An 18,467-nucleotide genomic window follows, 5' to 3' on the forward strand; every position below is an offset into this window, starting at 1 on the left:
CAGAAACCAGAACAGAGTTTCTAGAAATTGTGACAAATTTATGCTGCAAAAAATGTTTTTAAAACTGTAAGCTGCACAACTCAGTGTATCATGTCTGTCCACCTGCAGTACAACTACGTCTACATTCCGAACACTGTTTCATCTGAGCATTATGGTTTGGACGTTTTATTAAAGCAGGTGTAAGAATACCTACAAGAGTAATGGAAGAAATCGGTGTTACAAGACTACACCTTCGCTGAGTGTTGAATAAAAATGGATTTAACTGCAGATAACTGAAGAGTGTAAAATACAAAGACAAATTATTTAGAGTGTTCCCAGAACAAGAAGAAATAATGGATTTAAAGTAATAATAGACAAATAAAGACTAAATATACTAAAAATCTTAATAATGAGGTCCACTAGCATGCTGTAGAAGTGATGAGGTCTGCTATGCTTGAAATAGATAGTAAAAGAGAGGATATAAAAGCTTGGAGGATATATTGTAAATTAGTGCTGTATTGATCAGGTACAAAAGTCTCACACCCAGTGAAGAAGGATTCTTATTTTCTACTCTCAACTTAGCAGTCGCCTGTTTCTTATTCAGTCAGCTAAAAATGCTTAATCATCAGAAATCATTTAGAAACCCCTCTATATTTTCTGCTGAATTCTGTGAAAAAGAGCACTTAATTATGTTTATGGATGGATTTTCATTTCAAAAATACTTTTGTAATAGCAACATGGAGTAGAGAAATGATTACATCTTTTATCTTCATCTATCCTAATGGCAAGGGTTATGGGCATCTGAATGCATGTTTTGTATTACTACAGAATAACAAAAACACGCTAAAAAAATAAAGCTATTTTTTTGTTGATTACAGCTCTCCTACCTTCCTCCCAGGATTTCCCCAGCCACCACGATCACCTGTTTCTCCAAGGCATTTACAAACAACATTACAGCATTTTCTTTCTGCAACAGTATCCTGAATAAAAGAAGAAAAAGAAAAAAGAAAAAAAAAAAGACAAGTAGCATAGCATATATGTACAATAAATTACAAAACACAGACTGCTTCCCTTTTGTTTATATCACAAAAGGACTTACAAGGTTTCTCCGCAAGATGCTTGCAATCTCTGGGAATCCAACACTCAGTGGTTCATTGTATCCAAAACCTCTGCCAAACTCTATTTCACGAAGTGTAGTCAGGTTCTGAGTATTGTCCAAGCCAACTAAGAGAAGTGCATCAAGACCTTCAAAATAAGTGTAGATAGAAGTTTGTGAATGCCTGAGTGACATTATTTAATCAGCAACACGTCTGTGAATAATAGCAGCTCTCTAAAACTTACATTTTACATTACGTTAAATGAAATAGAGCCACCGAGAAGAACATAGGAGACAAAAATTAAGACTTGTAATTTTCCAGTTAACTTCCCTTCTTCAGACCAAACTGCTGCTACTTCAGCTCAAGAGCTAACCTCAGTACCTGAACAGAAATGTATCTGCTTTCTCCCGCACATGCTAGAGCTGGGCTTAACATCTTGTGCATTTGTCAGTAAGAATGTCTACTCTAGCTGCTGGAGTTGCGCAGTAGAAATAAGGAGCATCTTAGGTTCCCTGCACTCTACAAATATTTCTATCATCGTCTATCAACAAAAATGAGCAAGAGAGGGAAGGAGAAATTAAGGCTCGCTCAAGCCACTTTCTCATCTGGGAGCCCAACACAAATGATCTGTCTGCATTTACCTACTAAATTACATATCGGCACAAGCAAATTTTAGGATTTCTCCAGTTTCCATTTATTTGTCCTTTCCCACTGACAGGAATGTCCTGTGAATAAAATTGGGATTTCTCTCTAGTTTACTAGGGAATTGTATCGGATTGTATATCACATATTTTAATCATTCATTATGTTTTTCTTATTGTAGATACAACTTTAGCCTTTCTATTATACAGTAGTATGAAGTAAAGTTCATTTTTCCCTTCCTCAAATATTGTTTCTCTGAGGAAATCTCTGCTCCCCTCTTCCTCTTAGATGGAAAACTTGTCTCTTCACTTTTCACTTTTTCTACAATTCACATTTAAGGCACAGGGAATCTTGTTGTGCGACAGAAAGGGCTCTAATCAAGTCTCTGATGGCATAGCTAAAGAAAGGTACAAACCAGAGGAGCACAATTAAAGGAAGGTGTCTTATACTGAAAGAGCAGTATTGTTTCACAGGAGTTAATCCTAAGGTACTTTAGGAAACTATAATTTGCCCTATACATAAAACCAGTCTCTGTTTTGCTTCCGCTTCAAGTTAGCAGTGCAGAAGATCATGACACAGATCAAACCCAGAAAATAATAATCCACAGGATAAAAAATAATTTTTAAAATAATAGACTAGCAGTTTTCACTTAATACATTAAAAAGATTGGCTCAAGAATACAACTAAAGATGGGAAATACCCTTGTGAATACTCTGGAATGTGCAATTATTCTGAACATCGTAAACATAGGTTCACATGGAGAAGCACTTTCCCTGTGACTTCTGAGTAACTCTATTAGTGCAGCGAGTTCTATTTTTTTGAAAGTTTATAGTAGCAGAGCAATACACTGGGACTCAGGGCAGTAGGAGGCCGGAGCATCAATGCAGTGCTGTAATACCTTTGAGGCGAAAGGCATTGGCTGCTTTTCTGAGATCTTCCAGAGGATCATCCAGCCCATCTGAAAATACTAACAGAACCTGTCAGTAAAGAGAGTAATACTGAATCACTTGGGAAGAATATTAAAAGCTATGTTAATGTAAAAAAGTACAGTTTGCATTGAAAACTGGCTATGAGGTAGTTTAAATTCCACTACATTGTGTAGACCTGGAACGTATGTGATAGAAAAAGAGCAAAAATACAAAACCCTTTCTTTCCTGAAAACATTTCTATCTGAGAGATCTGTCTTGCCTATCAGTTCTTACCATTGCTATTAATTGTATTGTATCTGCCATATAGTATGCTATCCTGAAGAACAATTCTGCCATGACTTCCTGCACGGAGACCTTAGCAAGTAGAAATGTTCAAACAGACACTACAGGACATGCTCAGTGCTCCACTGAGTCAGCACCTTATTAAAAATAAAAGCAATGATCCTGAAACACTTCACTGAGATCTTTCTTTCACTTAAATGGAATGAATCCTTTCATTTCAGAAGATATTAAGTCAAGCCTTCAAGCTCACCAATTCCTGATTCAAGAGTTCTTGAGCTACCCTTTGTTTCCATGGAATAATCATCATCAGAGACAGCACTAAACATTAAAAATTAAACCATGTAATTTTTCAAGTGTGTATATTCACACCATTATGTTACCTTCACTTTAGCAGAGGTTGCACTAAAAAACTTCTCCTGAACTGCCTGTAAGAAGTCTGCAGTCAGGTAAGTATCCACCACTGTTTGTGCCTCTAAGAACTTCTGTATGATCTCCTCATTATAGTCCTCGAAATCAGAGTTGAAGAGGAATTGCTTGGTCCGTGACAATACTTGGAATTTGAACCTAATGCTGACTGGAGAGCCAGCATTACAGCTGATACTTGGAAGAGATTTCATCTGGAATAAAAGCTTGGGGAGGAATGTTTGCAGTTTCTGTTTCAGAAGCAGTGAAGATGCTGACTGCATGTGTCTTGAACTATCAATAGCTATAGCAAGGTCTATATTGCAATCTGTGAAGAAATCAGAAAAAAGAGAATCTGTAAGCAGACACCATTTATGATATTTGTCTTTCATCACAGTATTGTGGTTTACCCTGACGGGTGGCTAAGCAGTATACAGCCATTTGCTCACTCCCCCCATTCACCAGATGTATGTACATATCCAAATGCAAAACAGCTCACTGTTCTCACTGTTATTCTTCTGCTCCCAAATAGCCTTAGAAGGCTTAGTCTTGCAAATATTTCCATAAGCTTTGCTACCAATTGAGAATAAGCAGCACATATTTCAATTGCAATGTAATGCTTAACTGTGATTTATCATTTTGTCACAAGATCAGATAATGCATACAAATACAGAACAGTAGACTGAAGAATCAAAAGTGATAGTGGGAAAACCCTCTATGTGTAACATATTATAGCTACTGTGCTGTAAGGGGAGGGCTACCTCAGTTACAGAATTGATAGGAGTAAAAATTGTAATGTTCCAGTACTTGCAGTACAAGTCTTCCCTTTGAAGGGCATGTACCAAAACCTTTCAACATACAAAGTCAATGCACTTTTACAGCCACAAAATCTGACTGACTTTTAGGCCTCAGAGAAGTGTTTCTGTTTAGTCCACAGCATGGAAATGCATGAAAATATTTATCTTAAACAGTTATAAGTATCTATACACATGTATACAAACACACTTCACTTGGAGGTGTGAAGTTGCCAGAGCCTGTGATGTTGTCCGTCTGATTTCAAGATTCAGAGAACAACCTCCCCACAGTACCTCTATAGGAATTAATTTTTGTCAACAGTTGCTACTGACAGTTCCATTGGAACAAGATGGTCATATTTGGCTGTAGACGGCGTAAGTTTTCTGTAAGAACCTTTTTCAGATATCACTGAATTATTCATTTTCTCTCTTGTGATTAGGGTATCACAAGCACATCTTCTCTGCCTCCTTTCAGATACTGAGGAATGATGAATGTGTGTGATAGATGTGAAGCACTGTCTCACCTCAGAAATCATTTACCATGGCTAAAAACATAATGGTTGTTGTCTGAAGGAAGGTGTAAGTTTAGAAAGTAACAAATCTATGCAGAGCTATTTGGTAAAACAGTTGCACTGCTTCCCAGCATGCTTGCGTACTTTTGATAGGGACTGTATGTAGCTATGTGGATATTCTCCATTACATACCCAACAATAGATTTATGGTACTTACCCTGGTTAGCTTGGTCTTCAGGTTCACAGATCTCACTGATAATAGCGCTCTTGATTGTTTTCAGTGCATCAAAGTTCTCTACTGTGAACACTCTCCTTGCATCACCAGCTATTCGAAGCAGCTCAAAAGAGTTTACAATCCCTACACCAACTGCAAAGACATGTATCCCATTGCTTCTCAAAGCCATGGCTGCATCATCCACTCTGTCAGCAGAGTGGCCATCCGTAATCACAACAAGGTTCTGTGAAACTCCTTGGTTCTTGCGCCCTCCATTGGCAGGTTCAAAAAGACTCTGGGCAAACCTCAGTCCTTTGCCAGTGAATGTAGAAGATTTCATCTGCTCGATTCTGTTTATCTGTTCCTTTATAATTGTGTCACTATAGAACTCATTAAGATAAAATTCCTTCTGGGGTTCTTGACTGTACTGCACTACCCCAAGACGTACTTTTTCCCTAGAAATAACAAAATTGTCCATAACATCCTTCATGAAGGTCTTCATGATGGAAAAACTATGTTCTGATATACTTTCTGATCCATCTATCAAGAATATCAGGTCTGCCACATGATTGCTGCAAACTTAGGGAGAAAGCAAGGACAAGACACAAAACAACAACAACAAAACGATTAGTGAGGAGCAATGTTCACATTGTTTAACTTCTTCCTTATTCTCTTCAGTTTAAGCCATTAGTCAGAAAATCTGTTGCTGCACAAGGACATAATCTACCTGTCATCTAAAAAAGTATGGTCAAGAAGCCATCTTTCAATACAAAATGAACCATTAAGTGAAGTCTTTCTACAGGTGTCATAGGTGTTTTGATAAATGGGATTTCCCAACACACTGGGTTCTTCTCTAAGCACAAATGAGAAGAGGTGTATTAGGAAGTGATAAGCCACTGTGTGCAGGTGGAATCAGACACATTTGTCAGCAAGGGCCATGTCTACACTAAATAAGCAGGTTCACTGTATTTTTAACAAAAGTTTTGTATACATTTGTTATGCTCTTCACACTCTTAACAGAGTTTGACATATATGTTGGTATTTGAACTACCTAAGTACATTGTAGTATGGTGATATATTTGTTCTAACACACATGAACCTTTATATCTTTAAAATTTAATACTTTTCTTCAGGATGGGCTTTGTATAGTGGGGCAGAGCTGCCTAAGTCTGAAGTTCTAACTTGAATGAAAAATGTTTGCTAGGAGTTAAAAGACATATGCCTCCATCAGTGTAAGCAACCCCTTGAAAACAGCTGATGGAAGACCATTGGTAGGAGGTAACTTTTGAGACTGCATCTTCACATGTGCTGTATTTTAAGCATAGAACTCTTTCCAGACTTTTCCACTCATCCTGCTATTACATCCAAAGAAAATATTTAACACTGATCTTTGTCTTGGACATTCTGCATTTGTAGAAAGAAACGTAGGGGATTTGTTCAAAAATCTATTTTACCTGGTTTAGATATCTCACACACTGTCTGAGTAAGGTTTTCGTGTATGTTTTCTAGTGCATCATAGCTTTGTGCAAAGAATAGTCTTTCTTGATCTTCAGTAATCTCTTCAAGTTCTTCTCTGCTTGCTTTGCTCACTCCAACAGCAATTAAGATGATTCTATCTTCCTTCAGAGCTCTTATGGCCATGGGAAGGTTGCCTCTATCTGATGGCACTGTTGGTTCATCAGTAATGAGAACAAGGATCCTAGCGACAGCAAGAGATGATGCACGTCCACCATAGTTCACACCAAATCTCTGCCTGGCAAACATCAAAGCTCTTGCTGTGAAGGGCTGGCCTGACAAAGGCTTCAAGCTGAATACTGCTTCTCTAATCTGAGACTTGGAAGCATATGAATTCAGTGAGAACTGCACCTCTGGATTGGAGCTATAGACCAAAACACCAAACTGAACTTTGTCCTTTCCAACCACTGAGTTGTTAACTACTGCTTCTACAAGCCGAAGCATGTTTTTGAACTTCAGGTCTGTTACACCAGATGATCCATGCACTACAAACATGATATCAGCAGCCTCTGCTCTCTTGCACACTGTCAGTGGAAAGAGAAGAAAAAGAAATAAAGTTATAATTCCATCTCTCTTCATCACCCCCTAATCTCCTTCAAGACTTTGTATAGATATTTCTGTTCCCATGTTCCAGCTGTAGCCACAAAGTGCAGAGCATTTTACAGAAAAGGGGAAATATTTATTTACTTGCTTACAAAGAAAAGAATGAGATTACAACCTGAAAAAGAATAGTGTGTATCATATGGGGGGACAGATGTAGACTCCACTATGAACATGGAAAACAAAATCTTCCTTTATAAAGTGTTGACAGGAAAAAAAAAAAAAAAAGAAACAAGTACCTAAAGAGAACAAACAGAGAGGCTTATCATCACTACTTACACTTCTGTAGATTACAAATTTCAAAGACAATCTGCTTTTCTGAGAAGTTAATTTCACTCTCAAAGAACACTTTGTCTTGGGCGCCAGTAATCTCCACGAGTTGTGAATTGTTGGCCTGGAGCATGTCAATAGCGTATATACTGATACCTTTGTCTCGTATAGCTCTGGCTGGGTTTTTTACTGCATCTTGTGCTTCTCCATCAGTGATGACTATCAAGTACTGTTTCAATTCAGGACGTCCTCCTCTAGGTCGATCAAAGTAAGAGGCAGCAAAGGTCAGTGCTTTCCCAGTCAATGTTCCCAATTTTATCTGCTGCATTTCTTGAATGGCTCTCTGCACATCAGCTGTAGTGCTGTATCTGTCCAGCTGGAACTCTTCTCTTATTTCAGAGCTGAATTGAATCAAGCCAATTCGAACATTATCAAGCCCAACATCTATCTTGGTAACAAATGACTGCATGAAATCCTTTACCTTCTGAAACTCAGCTGGACGAATGCTGTTTGAGCCGTCCACGAGGAAAACAACATCAGCTCTCACATTTTTACAGACTAAGAAATAAAGGGGGAAAAAAAAATAACAGAATAGGCTAAAATCACAGATTTCACCTGCACTTTTAACACCTCGGCTGTGTCAAACCCCCCAAAAGCCGTAAATGACAGAATGGGAAGACAGATGTCCTCAGCAGGTATATGGACAAGAGTGAACAGGAGCCTTAATCGCTAACAAGATAACCACCCTCTGACTCATATGTTGAATAACATGAATTTATCTCTTCATAAATGACAGCATTCTGCAACACTCAGACTATTCTCCTGTTCAGAACCGCAAATATCCTGATGTTAGACTGCAGGTAATTATCACTGGGCACCGTGTGTGTTCTCATGAAATGGGGTCAGGACATGCCTAAATGCAAGTACTTAAGGTTTTACTCTTGGACATTTTTTTACTTGACAAATTTTGACTTTTGGTATTTAACCTAATTTTATTTTGCTTGATGACTGGTACAACTTGTATTTTGAAAGTTTGTCTAGTCTTGATGTGGCAAAGCCTGAGATCACCCACATACAAATCTCTATTTCTGGTGTGTAGCAATAGCATTCTCAGAATAACCCAAACTGCATGTACACATTCTAACTCTAGCTGCTTGGAAAGAGTTTAGGCTTAAGAGATTCTCTTACCATTTGTTGAACAGACTTCTTGCACAATTTCACGTTTAATATGTTTCAGAGAATCAAAGTCATTTACAAAAAACATTCTATTTTTTGTCTCTGCTATTTCCTCCAGCTCTTGTTGAACAGCATTCTTGATGCCAATGGCATAGATAACAATTCCTTGTTGTCTCAGATCTCTTGCTGCCTGATTCACCCCGTCTTCAGATTTACCGTCTGTAATCACTATAAGAATCTGTGAAACATTTTCCCTATAAGCCATTTTGAACAGACTTTTCATAGACCTTAAGGCATTTCCAGTTCTGGTACCTCCACCAATTTGATCAATATTCTCAATTGCTTCTATTAACCTCATCATCTGGTTGTGTTGGCCAATTATGATTTCTATCTTTGACTCAGATGCATATTGAACCACACCAAAGCGAACATTGTTAGCTCCAAGTTGGAATATTCTGATAACCTCATTCATGAATGTTTTCATGTCCTTGAAGTCGGATGGATATATACTGCCAGAGCCATCAATTAAGAAATAAATGTCAGCTTCCTCTGTGTCCACACAACCTAATTAACAAGGAAAAAAAAAAAAAAAAAAAAAGGTTATAGGAGTTTTGACAATTCCAGGTGTAAAAAAATCACTTTACTGTAACACAATCTCAAAAAAATAGATAAATAAACACTACTAGTAATTTTATTTGGAAAGTCCTTCAGTTTAAAAGCTTGTAAAATCTTGAGGGTTGAATAAATTGAATAAGAGATTACTAGACTTCTCTGCACCAATGGAATATGTCAAAGCAATATATTAGAATAACAAAAGTGACTGTTACTGGCACTCAATAATAAAAGGACAGTAAGCATGATGGGATGGAAGATAAGACTGGAACAGCTACTAGAGTAAGAAAAATTGAATAAAAGACAGATACAGTGGGGTACCATAATAGTGTGGCAGCCTGCAAAGGCAAAAGAATGAAGAAGTGCAGCTAGAACTAAAGGTAATTTGAAACAGAATGGTAAGAGAAGATTTTTTGTTACAGGCTGGGTAGAATCTAGGTATGAAGATAAAAATATTACCAGGGTTTGTTTTATGAGAGGCTAGGTTCCTGAAGTGGTAGTAACAGCATGGCCTAGCTACTTCTAGAGGTGAGAGATGACATTTTACTTCATCACTGTCAGAATTCAGAATCATTGTACACCTAAAAATTATTTTTAAAGTTGGAGCTCTTTTATAACCTGGATTCAAGTAACAGAGAATTGCCTCAGTCTATTTGTAGATATTATTAAGCTGTTATTATTAACAGACAGTTAACCTGGAGAATCTTGAGAAGAATCACATTCACTTGAGCACGAGGTAGATTTGGGATTTGCTTAAGGGGAAGCAGCAAAAACTTCCTGCCACATACTTCCCCAAAAGGGCAGGAATGTGTAGGAGAGGGTTCCAAGCAGGGCAGATCTTGGCTGGAGGATATTTGGAACCATCATCATCAGAATTTTATAAACGTTTCAAAAATATTTCCGAATTTTAATTTCCCCTTGCATTAAGTGCAGATGTTGTACACATCAGCAACAAGGCTGGCAGCATGGAAATGATGATTTTAAGCATATTTCTTACCTTCCTTCAGACTTTGTGATTTTAACGGTACTACAAATGTTTTTGTCACAATTTCATTACAAAGCTGTTTCTTTATTTTCCATTTGATATTTGACAGTTGTAGAAAAAACTTCAAGGTGGTAACATGATTCCTTGGAGGATATGTTGCAATTTTATCAAGTTTGCTACCCTCTGTGATATTCTGGATGCCCACAGCATAGACAGTAACACTTTCACGTCTTAGTTTTGATGCTGGTTCAGTGTAATCATCCAAGGATTGTCCATCAGTGATAACCACAGCAATCTGTTGCACTCCTTGTTTTTTTCTGCTGCCTGCCTCTTGAGTGAAAACCTTATTCCTCAGGAACTCAATCGCTCTTCCAGTGTATGCTTGCCCACCTCGATACGGTAAATTCTTCAGGTAGTTCAGTATTTCCAGTTTATCCTTGAATGTGTCAAGAGTGAACTCTAGTCTTGGTTCATCACTGTACAAGACTAGCCCGATTCTTACATTGCTTGGATCAATATCTAGGGCATTAACAATTTTTAACAGAAAAGCTCTAATCAGCTGGAAATTTTTTGATCCAATTTTGCTGGATTCATCCACAAGAAAGACAATATCTGCCACTGTTGCACTGGAACACACTAAAAGCAAAGTAAATAAAAGGAAGATTACTGTAGGTCACACTGTTGGACTATGGTTAAATACAAAATCCCCTATGGTCATTTCCTAATCCAAGCCAAAATGTCCCCTCATTCAGAACAGGCAATTTCACTGCAGCCAACCCCTCAAAATCACTGCCCTGTTCCCTTTAGTTAGTACAGATTTATAACAAATTATGCACAGATAAACATTGCAAGTGCATGACTAAAGTTGGTGAATATATATATATATATATAATTTTTTTTTTCAATAGAACACCTCTGTAAAGGTGAAGCTGTCAGCCATTTGCACTCTGTTTTTCCCTCCCAGACACCTGAGACATTGCTCTGGATTACCAGTGAGCTGGCTTCTGAGCCTGCCAGTTTTGCTCTTCTGATACAACATACCTGCTGGCACACTTGAATCAAGGTCGTAAAGGGTCTGAAGTGAAGTTTCTATGTCACTGACAATGTTTTGTTGAGCAGGGTCAATGCTCTCCACTTCATAAATCTGATAAGCCTTGCTAGCAGTTGCTTTTAGCTTGTCAAAGTATTCAGTGTCAACTGAGGTAACTTTTACCCCTATCTCTTCTAATATCCAGGCTTCGTCCATGATACTGTTTCTGGATACAGATGTGAAGATCACAACAACCTGTGGAGTGCCATCGTTGAGCCTGCTTCCAGCACCATTCATTAAAAAGGTTTTCTTCAAAAACTCCATGGCACTTTCATTCTGCAATGAGCCTCCAGTGAATGCAATGCTGCGCTGAATGTGGTCAAGCACCTCTTCTTTGTTTTCATACGTGTTCAGTACAAACTCCACCTTTCCTATGCCACTAAACTGGGCTAGGCCAATCCTATACTTGTTAAGCCCAATATCTAGCTGTCTAACTACTTGGGAGATGAAGTGTTTTACCCTCTCAGATGTTGAAGGCTTCATGTTCTCGGTGTTATCAATAAGGAAAATAACATCAGCATATTGTTTTGCGAATGCTGCAGAGAGGAAAAAACATAATAAAAGAGCTGCTGAGATACCCGTATCCAGACTTAGTTTCAAATGTAACCTAAAGAAGAATTGCAACCTTGTCATTGATGTTCATGAATTTAAATTTGGACATGAGCTTTAAGTCTACAGCGTATCATTTAAACATGCTACATGACAGCTGTAATATTATCTTTTGACAAGTTAAACAAACAATTCTAATGAAAACAACCAAAAGTATTAAAAATATCCTGAGAATCTTCTATATCTGATAGTATTTGTACACAAAAAATTTCACCTTCTACTTATGACTTTGTGGGTGAGATGGCATGCTTTATCATGTAATTTCAGTAATATTCTGCTTATCAAGGTCTTCTACATCCCTACTATAATCTAGGTTGTATTTAAGAACTGGGCTCATCTGAACACTTAAGAATAAACTTTCGTTAGTAACAGTTCCATGAAGACTTGTTCCAAAAGGCAGAAAGTCCTTTCAAATACCAGAGGAAGCACCAGAACTTAAAATTATTCTAGCTTAACTTTGCTTAAAGTTAACGGAAAGAGATGCATATTCTGTGAGGGGAAATCAGATGCAAGACAAATGTAACTGGGCCTAAATGTGTCTTTCAGTGTAACAATTCATTATGGAAAAGGAGATTACAGCCAGTTGCCTAAGTACCAACATTAGCGTCCAACCCCTAACATTTTCTCATCAAGTACTAAAGTTATGCATACTGACCTCTACAAAACTAAAAAACAACATAATGTACTTCCAATTTGCATTTAGCATTTTAAAGACTTATTACTGTTTTAAACTTCATTTTATTTGTTTTGATATTAGTTTTGCTACTATGCCTGCATTTTTTATATCCCATCCTCTTTCGTGGTTCAACAATGACAGATAGATTCTACAAAACAGAGAAAATACATTTTCTGTGGATTTTGATATTCAGAAAATATATTGAAAAAATTGGACAATATGGTTTCTCTTCATTTTTCTCACTCCTAAAATGGTCACTCTGAACTGAGTTTTTAGAAGCATTGAGGAAGTGTCCAAAAGTGTAGCTTGATAAATAATTCTGTGAAACTGTTCAGTGACATAAATAATTTTCTGTTAATGGCTCTACCAGCAATAATGAGATGTAATTGAATATATTTTGTTAAATCAGTGAATCCAATCCAGATTTTCTTTGCAGCCCATTAAGGTTCTGTTTACAGAGAGCACTGAGCATAAACTTACCTTTGTTTTTAATAGTTTAACATCACTGATGTCAATATAGGCACTTAAACATGTTTAAAAAAAACAGGAACATCATCCTGAACTATGACTTAGCTCAGATTTAGCCCCATTATTTTCAATGGAGCTACATGACAGCAACAGTTGTATAAAATAGCATCAAAACCAAGACCACATTTCTACATTCTATTTTCACAATTACATGGAATGGACAGCTGAAATAGCACAAGAATAATCCTTACCTTGTATCTGGCTTTCAATTGCAAAGCAGAAGTTTTGCAAAAGTCTTGTGGAGAGATCTGGAAGGTCATCAAAACTGCCAATGCTATACAGATATTTATGGAAAGGTTTGCTGGCTATTTGCTGAAGCTCAGTTGTATTCTGGATACCAATTCCAACAACATAAATGGAAATGCCCCTGTATCTCAGTTTCTTAGCAGGTTGTTCTACTTCATCACTGGATTCTCCACTGGTGATAAGAATGGCTAACTGAGGGACGTAACCCTTTGCTCTACTACCAGCAGATTCTGTGAAATACTTTGTGCTAACAAAATCCAGAGCTCCCCCTGTGTGAGTTTCTCCACCTCTGTATGGCAAAATCCCAATCTGATCCAAAACATCATTTTTTGATAAATACTGATTCAGTAAGAATACTTGGTGAACTTCATCACTGTATTGAGCCAGTCCAACTCGGATCGTTTCAAGACCAATTTCAAGACTTGAGACTAAGGAGGAGAGGAAGTTCTTCACTTTCTGAAAGTCTTCCTGGGTAATACTTGTTGAAGTATCCACTATAAAAACAACGTCTGCCACTGTGGATTTACTGCAAGCTGCTCAAGGAAGATGACATAGAAAAACAAGTTACTATCATTCTTCATGAATAAGGTAGAACAGACGTTTTATTGTTCATGAAAAATTATAGCTGTTGTATGTTTCTGCCTTTCCTTTCCTCCTCTCACCTTCCCCCAGTTCCATTATTTTGAATATTATATTTATATATGTAAATATATTTATATATATATATAAGTATATATAAATATAAACATTTATAAATATTTATAAATATATATATACATATATATTTATACTCAAAAATTGGCAACACTTAAGAGTTGGTATTATTGACAGCATATGGAAGATAGAAGAAGAAAGCTATATTTTGGCAACACACTGAAATTATATTCTTTATCTGCAAACAGAAAAAAACAAAACAAAAAAAAAAAAAACATCAAAGAAGAGAAATAGCTCTTTCAGGACATATCATGGGCAAACTGTGCAACTAGTCCAGTTTCCTCCTCCACAAAACTTTTATAGAACATTGTGAGAGCAAAACTACCAAGCAAAATAATCTTTCACTTTGTAGACATGCTTATCTGCTGACTCACTCACTATTTCTTGAAGTTCATGCAGAGCAAGATCTTTAATGCCTACGGTATACAACATGATACTTGCATCCTTGGCTGCTGTGGCTGCATTTTGAGTATTATCTTCAGCTTGCCCATTTCTTATCACAGCAGCAGTTCGAGGAACTCCTTTATTTGTTTGTTTATTTTTCCACCAGCACTTTTAATGAAGTGATTCTCTATCATAAACTAAAGGATATACCCAGTTCTGGTGCCTCCTCCAATGTGAGACAATTTCTCTACCTTCTGTAAGATACCACACTTGTCATAGTAGGTGTTGAGTAAGAATTCAGTGCATGGTGCATCAAGCTCCTTTTTTTGCACATGGTAATTGCTGTACTCTTTTCTGTATGTGAACTACAATCATAAGAATTCATAGACTCTCTGCCAAGTGAACTACGAAGAAGTTAGTCCAGACTTTGTACTCTGGTCCTTACTTTGAACTCTAGACTGTAAGCATGCATTACTAATAAGTCACACTGACTTAAAAAAGACCAAATACATTTACTTGTAGGGAATAACTAATTCATACATACATTTCCACACCTTTCAGGAGCATACGATAATATTAGAGCATGAATGAAATGTTAACAATTTCCTTAAGCCAAGAAATGCTGTGAAGATTTTCTGCTACAGAACAGAATGCTTTCTCAAGCAGTCGTCTATTATTTTGGAAGATTTAAGATAACAGTGCTGAGCCCTGGACTTACCTTGCACTTTGCTTTCTTGCAATTAGCAAATACATACCTGGGCTGCAAAATTTTTAGCTAGGACACAATGAAATACCCACATAACAGTAAAACTTCTTCCTTGCTTTTGAAAATACAATGTAGGAAAAGAAAAACTATTAATTTGAAGATGAGATATTTCTTTAATGTATTACCAGTCTGCTGTGCATCTGTAGTGCTGAATGTGGATACACTGAGAAGAACAAGAAGCGATTTCCAGACATCCATTTTGAAAGTCTCCCTAGAAAAACGAAGTAAGAAACAAAGAGTATAATTTCTCAGGAGCCTGATAGTTGTGAGTAAAGTGGTTTTGTGTGAATTTTATTAACATCACAGAGGCTTACTATCCCTAGCATTTCAAATTCCAAGTTTCTTCCCTTATGTTCAACATACATGTTTTTAATATAGAACTATTAGTGCTTGACATTGATGTACAGAATAAAACTGAAATGAACTCTTTGTTCTGATCTATATTTACCACAGTCTCAAATTTAAGAGGAAGCAAGCTATTCACAACACAAGATTAATGGAAATTGAACTGCTAAGATTTGGCTCTAGTCTTCAAATAGTTTGATCACACAACTATTTAAAAGAAAATTTTGGTGGGTTATAAAATAGAAAAACATAAAATAGGCTTAGACAAGAACAAGCATTTATTTACAAGTTACAAATGCCAGTTAGCCAATAATGAAGATGCCATGTGACAGTGCCACAATTCAATGCTAGGTGAAATGGGAATTAAAATCTCAGCAAGAAAGTACAAAATTAAGCTACATTACGCTTGAGTATACTAAATAATGAAGAACAATACAGTTTTGAAAAAACTTTCAGTTGTAGAACACAAGTACACTTAATGGTTTATAGAGTAAAAATACAAAAAATATTTTTAAGAATAAAAAGAAATGGAAAGCCAGGTCATAATCATTACCTTTGTTTCATTTTCTACTCCCTTTTTAATAATAGCTAGCAATTGCTTATATATTTGAATGCTACTCAGCTGACATGTTAATGGAAATGCCCATCTTAATCCCTAGATTATATTTCTGGGAAGAGGTATTACATTCTACCAGACATAACTCAGATACTATGCTCAAACATAGAGTAACTGAAAAAGACATTCCACTGGGGACCCCCCCCCGTATATTTCACACTTAATATACAGCTACTGATGGAGATGTATTGGTCCGGAAGATGTATGGCTACTGAACTTTATGTTCTACCAGCTCTGTACAGCCAAAATTTTATACAAAGCATTGTTAAGCTACCAGAAGTATGGAAAAAGCCAAACATTGCTCTGTCTTGGGTAATTGTTTAAACCTGTTGGTTTGTCCTGGCAGAAACTCAGATCAAAACAAAGAAGTAGTTTAAACAACTCATTTTCAAGGCTTGAGTTCAATACAGTGTACAGTTTCAGTAGACTCTACACTGTGACTTCTTAAATAAACAAATAAATACTATTTCAGGGCTTCTGGAGCTCTAATGAGAATAATTTACCTAGAATTTAGTTTTGGAGCTGACAACATTTTTGTCTCAGTGTTCTCCGATTATTGCTTGCCATACAGCCCTCAAATATTAGTTTTGATTGGAGGAGACAGGAGAAGCAATGTCGCTCCCACTTTAAGCAAAGATCAGGTTCATGACCTCCTGAGAAACCCGAACATCCACAAGTCTATGGGTTCCGATGAGATGCATCACGAAGTCCTAAGGGAACTGGCTGAAGCCACTCTCTGGCAGTCAGGTGAAGTCGCTGGTGACTGGAAAAAAGGTAACATCACATTCATTTTTAAAAAGGGTAAAAAGGATGACCCCAGGAACAACTGACCAGTCAGTCTCACCTTTGTGCCAGGGAAGATCATAAAACAGATCCTTCTGGAAGCTATGCTGATGCACATAGAAGGAAGGGAGATTATGTGGGAGAACCAGCGTGACTTCAGCAAGAGCAAACCCTGCTTGACCAATCTAAGTGACCTTCCATGATTGTGTCACTGCATCAATGGACAAGCGGTGAGCCACTGAAATAATCTATCTCGGCTTCAATAAGGCCTTCAACATGGTATCCCACAGCATCCTTCTCTCCAGAATGGAAAGATACATATTTGAAGGGTGGACTGTTCAATGGATGAAGAACTAGTTGCAGGGTTGAGTACAGAGAGTGGTGGTCAATGGCTTAATGTCTGGATGGAAAATGGTGATGAGTGGTGTCCCTCAGGGCTTGGTGCTGGTACCAGTACTCTTTAATATTTTCCACAATGACATTGACAGTGGGCTCAAGTGAACTCTCAGCAAGTTTGCTGATGACACAAAGCTGTGGGGTGCAGCCAGTCAGAGGGACCTAGACAGGCCCGAGAAGTTGGCCCAAGTGAACCACAAGAGGTTCAACAAATCCAATTGCAAGAACTTGCACCTGGGTGGAGGCAATCCCCATTACCAACACAAGCTGGAGGATGGAAGGATTGAGTGCAGCCCTGCAAAAAATGATCTGGGAATACTGGTGGATGGGAAGCTGCACATGAGCTAGCAATGTGCCCTTGCAGCCCAGAAAGCCAACCATATCCTGGGCTGCATCAAAAGAAGCGTGGCCAGCAGGGCAAGGGAGATGATCCTGCCCCACTACTCTGCACTGTTGAGGCCTCACCTGCAGTACTGTGTCCAGATGTGGAGTGCTCAGTGCAGAAGAGATATATATAACTGTTGGAGCACATCCGGAGAAGGGCCATAAAAATGATCCATGGAATGGAACACCTCTCCTATGAGGACAGGCTGAGAGAGCTGGGGCTGTTCAGTCTGGAGAAGAGAAGGTTGTGGGAAGACCTGAGAGTGGCCCTTCAGCATCTAAAGGAGAGCTAAAGAAAAGAAGGGGACAGCAGGGTCTGTGGTAATAGAACAAGAGGAAATGGCTTCAAGCTCACAGAGGGTAGATTTAGGTTACATATAAGGAAAAAATCCTTTACAGTGAGGGTGGTGAGGCACTGGAACAGGTTGTCCAGTGATGTGGTTGATTCCCGATCTCTGGAGACTTTCAAGGTGAGAATTGAATAAGGTGCTAGGCAACCTGATCTGCCCGTGGTTATGTCTGTTCATTGCAGGGGAGATGGACTAGATGGCCTTCAGACGTCCCTTCCAACTCTAAGGATTCTATGATCCTATGATTAGACTTCAGTATCTTCAGAGAATGTGCTGATGGCAGGATATGTTCACATACGTGTGTATTCTCTTTGTTTCTGTCACTTTTGTTTGATAAATATCTGCTTGCCATCAGTGGACAAAAAAGTCCCAGTGATCAGAACAGAGGTCCACCTTGCCCAATCCCATGTCCCTGTCAATAGCTCTTAGATTAAGGAAAGAATATAAAAAGAAAGTTAAGCAACATAGGAATGTTCTGCCTTCTTCATGGACTGCTTTAAAGGTTTCTAATCTCTTTTGAAACCAGCTGTAGATTTATATTAAGATCACAGGCCAACAGATTGTTTATCAC

The 18,467-nt window shown here is 37.8% G+C and overlaps 1 protein-coding gene across 1 annotated transcript in view; it reads right to left on the reverse strand.

The window, feature by feature from the left end:
- Positions 1 to 15,931, reverse strand: part of COL6A6 (collagen type VI alpha 6 chain) — a 37,949-nt gene extending 22,018 nt beyond the window's left edge. Inside the window, exons 1-13 of the mRNA XM_085539259.1 lie at positions 15,921 to 15,931; positions 15,148 to 15,233; positions 13,104 to 13,691; positions 11,051 to 11,635; positions 10,022 to 10,645; positions 8,425 to 8,976; positions 7,246 to 7,794; positions 6,306 to 6,890; positions 4,855 to 5,430; positions 3,310 to 3,659; positions 2,617 to 2,695; positions 1,079 to 1,224; positions 867 to 959 (exon numbers count right to left, since the gene is read on the reverse strand). Of these exons, the coding sequence (XP_085395385.1) occupies positions 867 to 959; positions 1,079 to 1,224; positions 2,617 to 2,695; positions 3,310 to 3,659; positions 4,855 to 5,430; positions 6,306 to 6,890; positions 7,246 to 7,794; positions 8,425 to 8,976; positions 10,022 to 10,645; positions 11,051 to 11,635; positions 13,104 to 13,691; positions 15,148 to 15,233; positions 15,921 to 15,931 (4,824 nt within the window). The remainder of the gene's footprint in view (positions 1 to 866; positions 960 to 1,078; positions 1,225 to 2,616; positions 2,696 to 3,309; positions 3,660 to 4,854; positions 5,431 to 6,305; positions 6,891 to 7,245; positions 7,795 to 8,424; positions 8,977 to 10,021; positions 10,646 to 11,050; positions 11,636 to 13,103; positions 13,692 to 15,147; positions 15,234 to 15,920) is intronic.
- Positions 15,932 to 18,467: the final 2,536 nt, after the last annotated feature.

The sequence above is a fragment of the Coturnix japonica genome, chromosome 2 (genome assembly GCF_054131305.1).
Source record: "Coturnix japonica strain WE chromosome 2, WE-NBRP24, whole genome shotgun sequence".
NCBI classification, from domain to species: domain Eukaryota; kingdom Metazoa; phylum Chordata; class Aves; order Galliformes; family Phasianidae; genus Coturnix; species Coturnix japonica.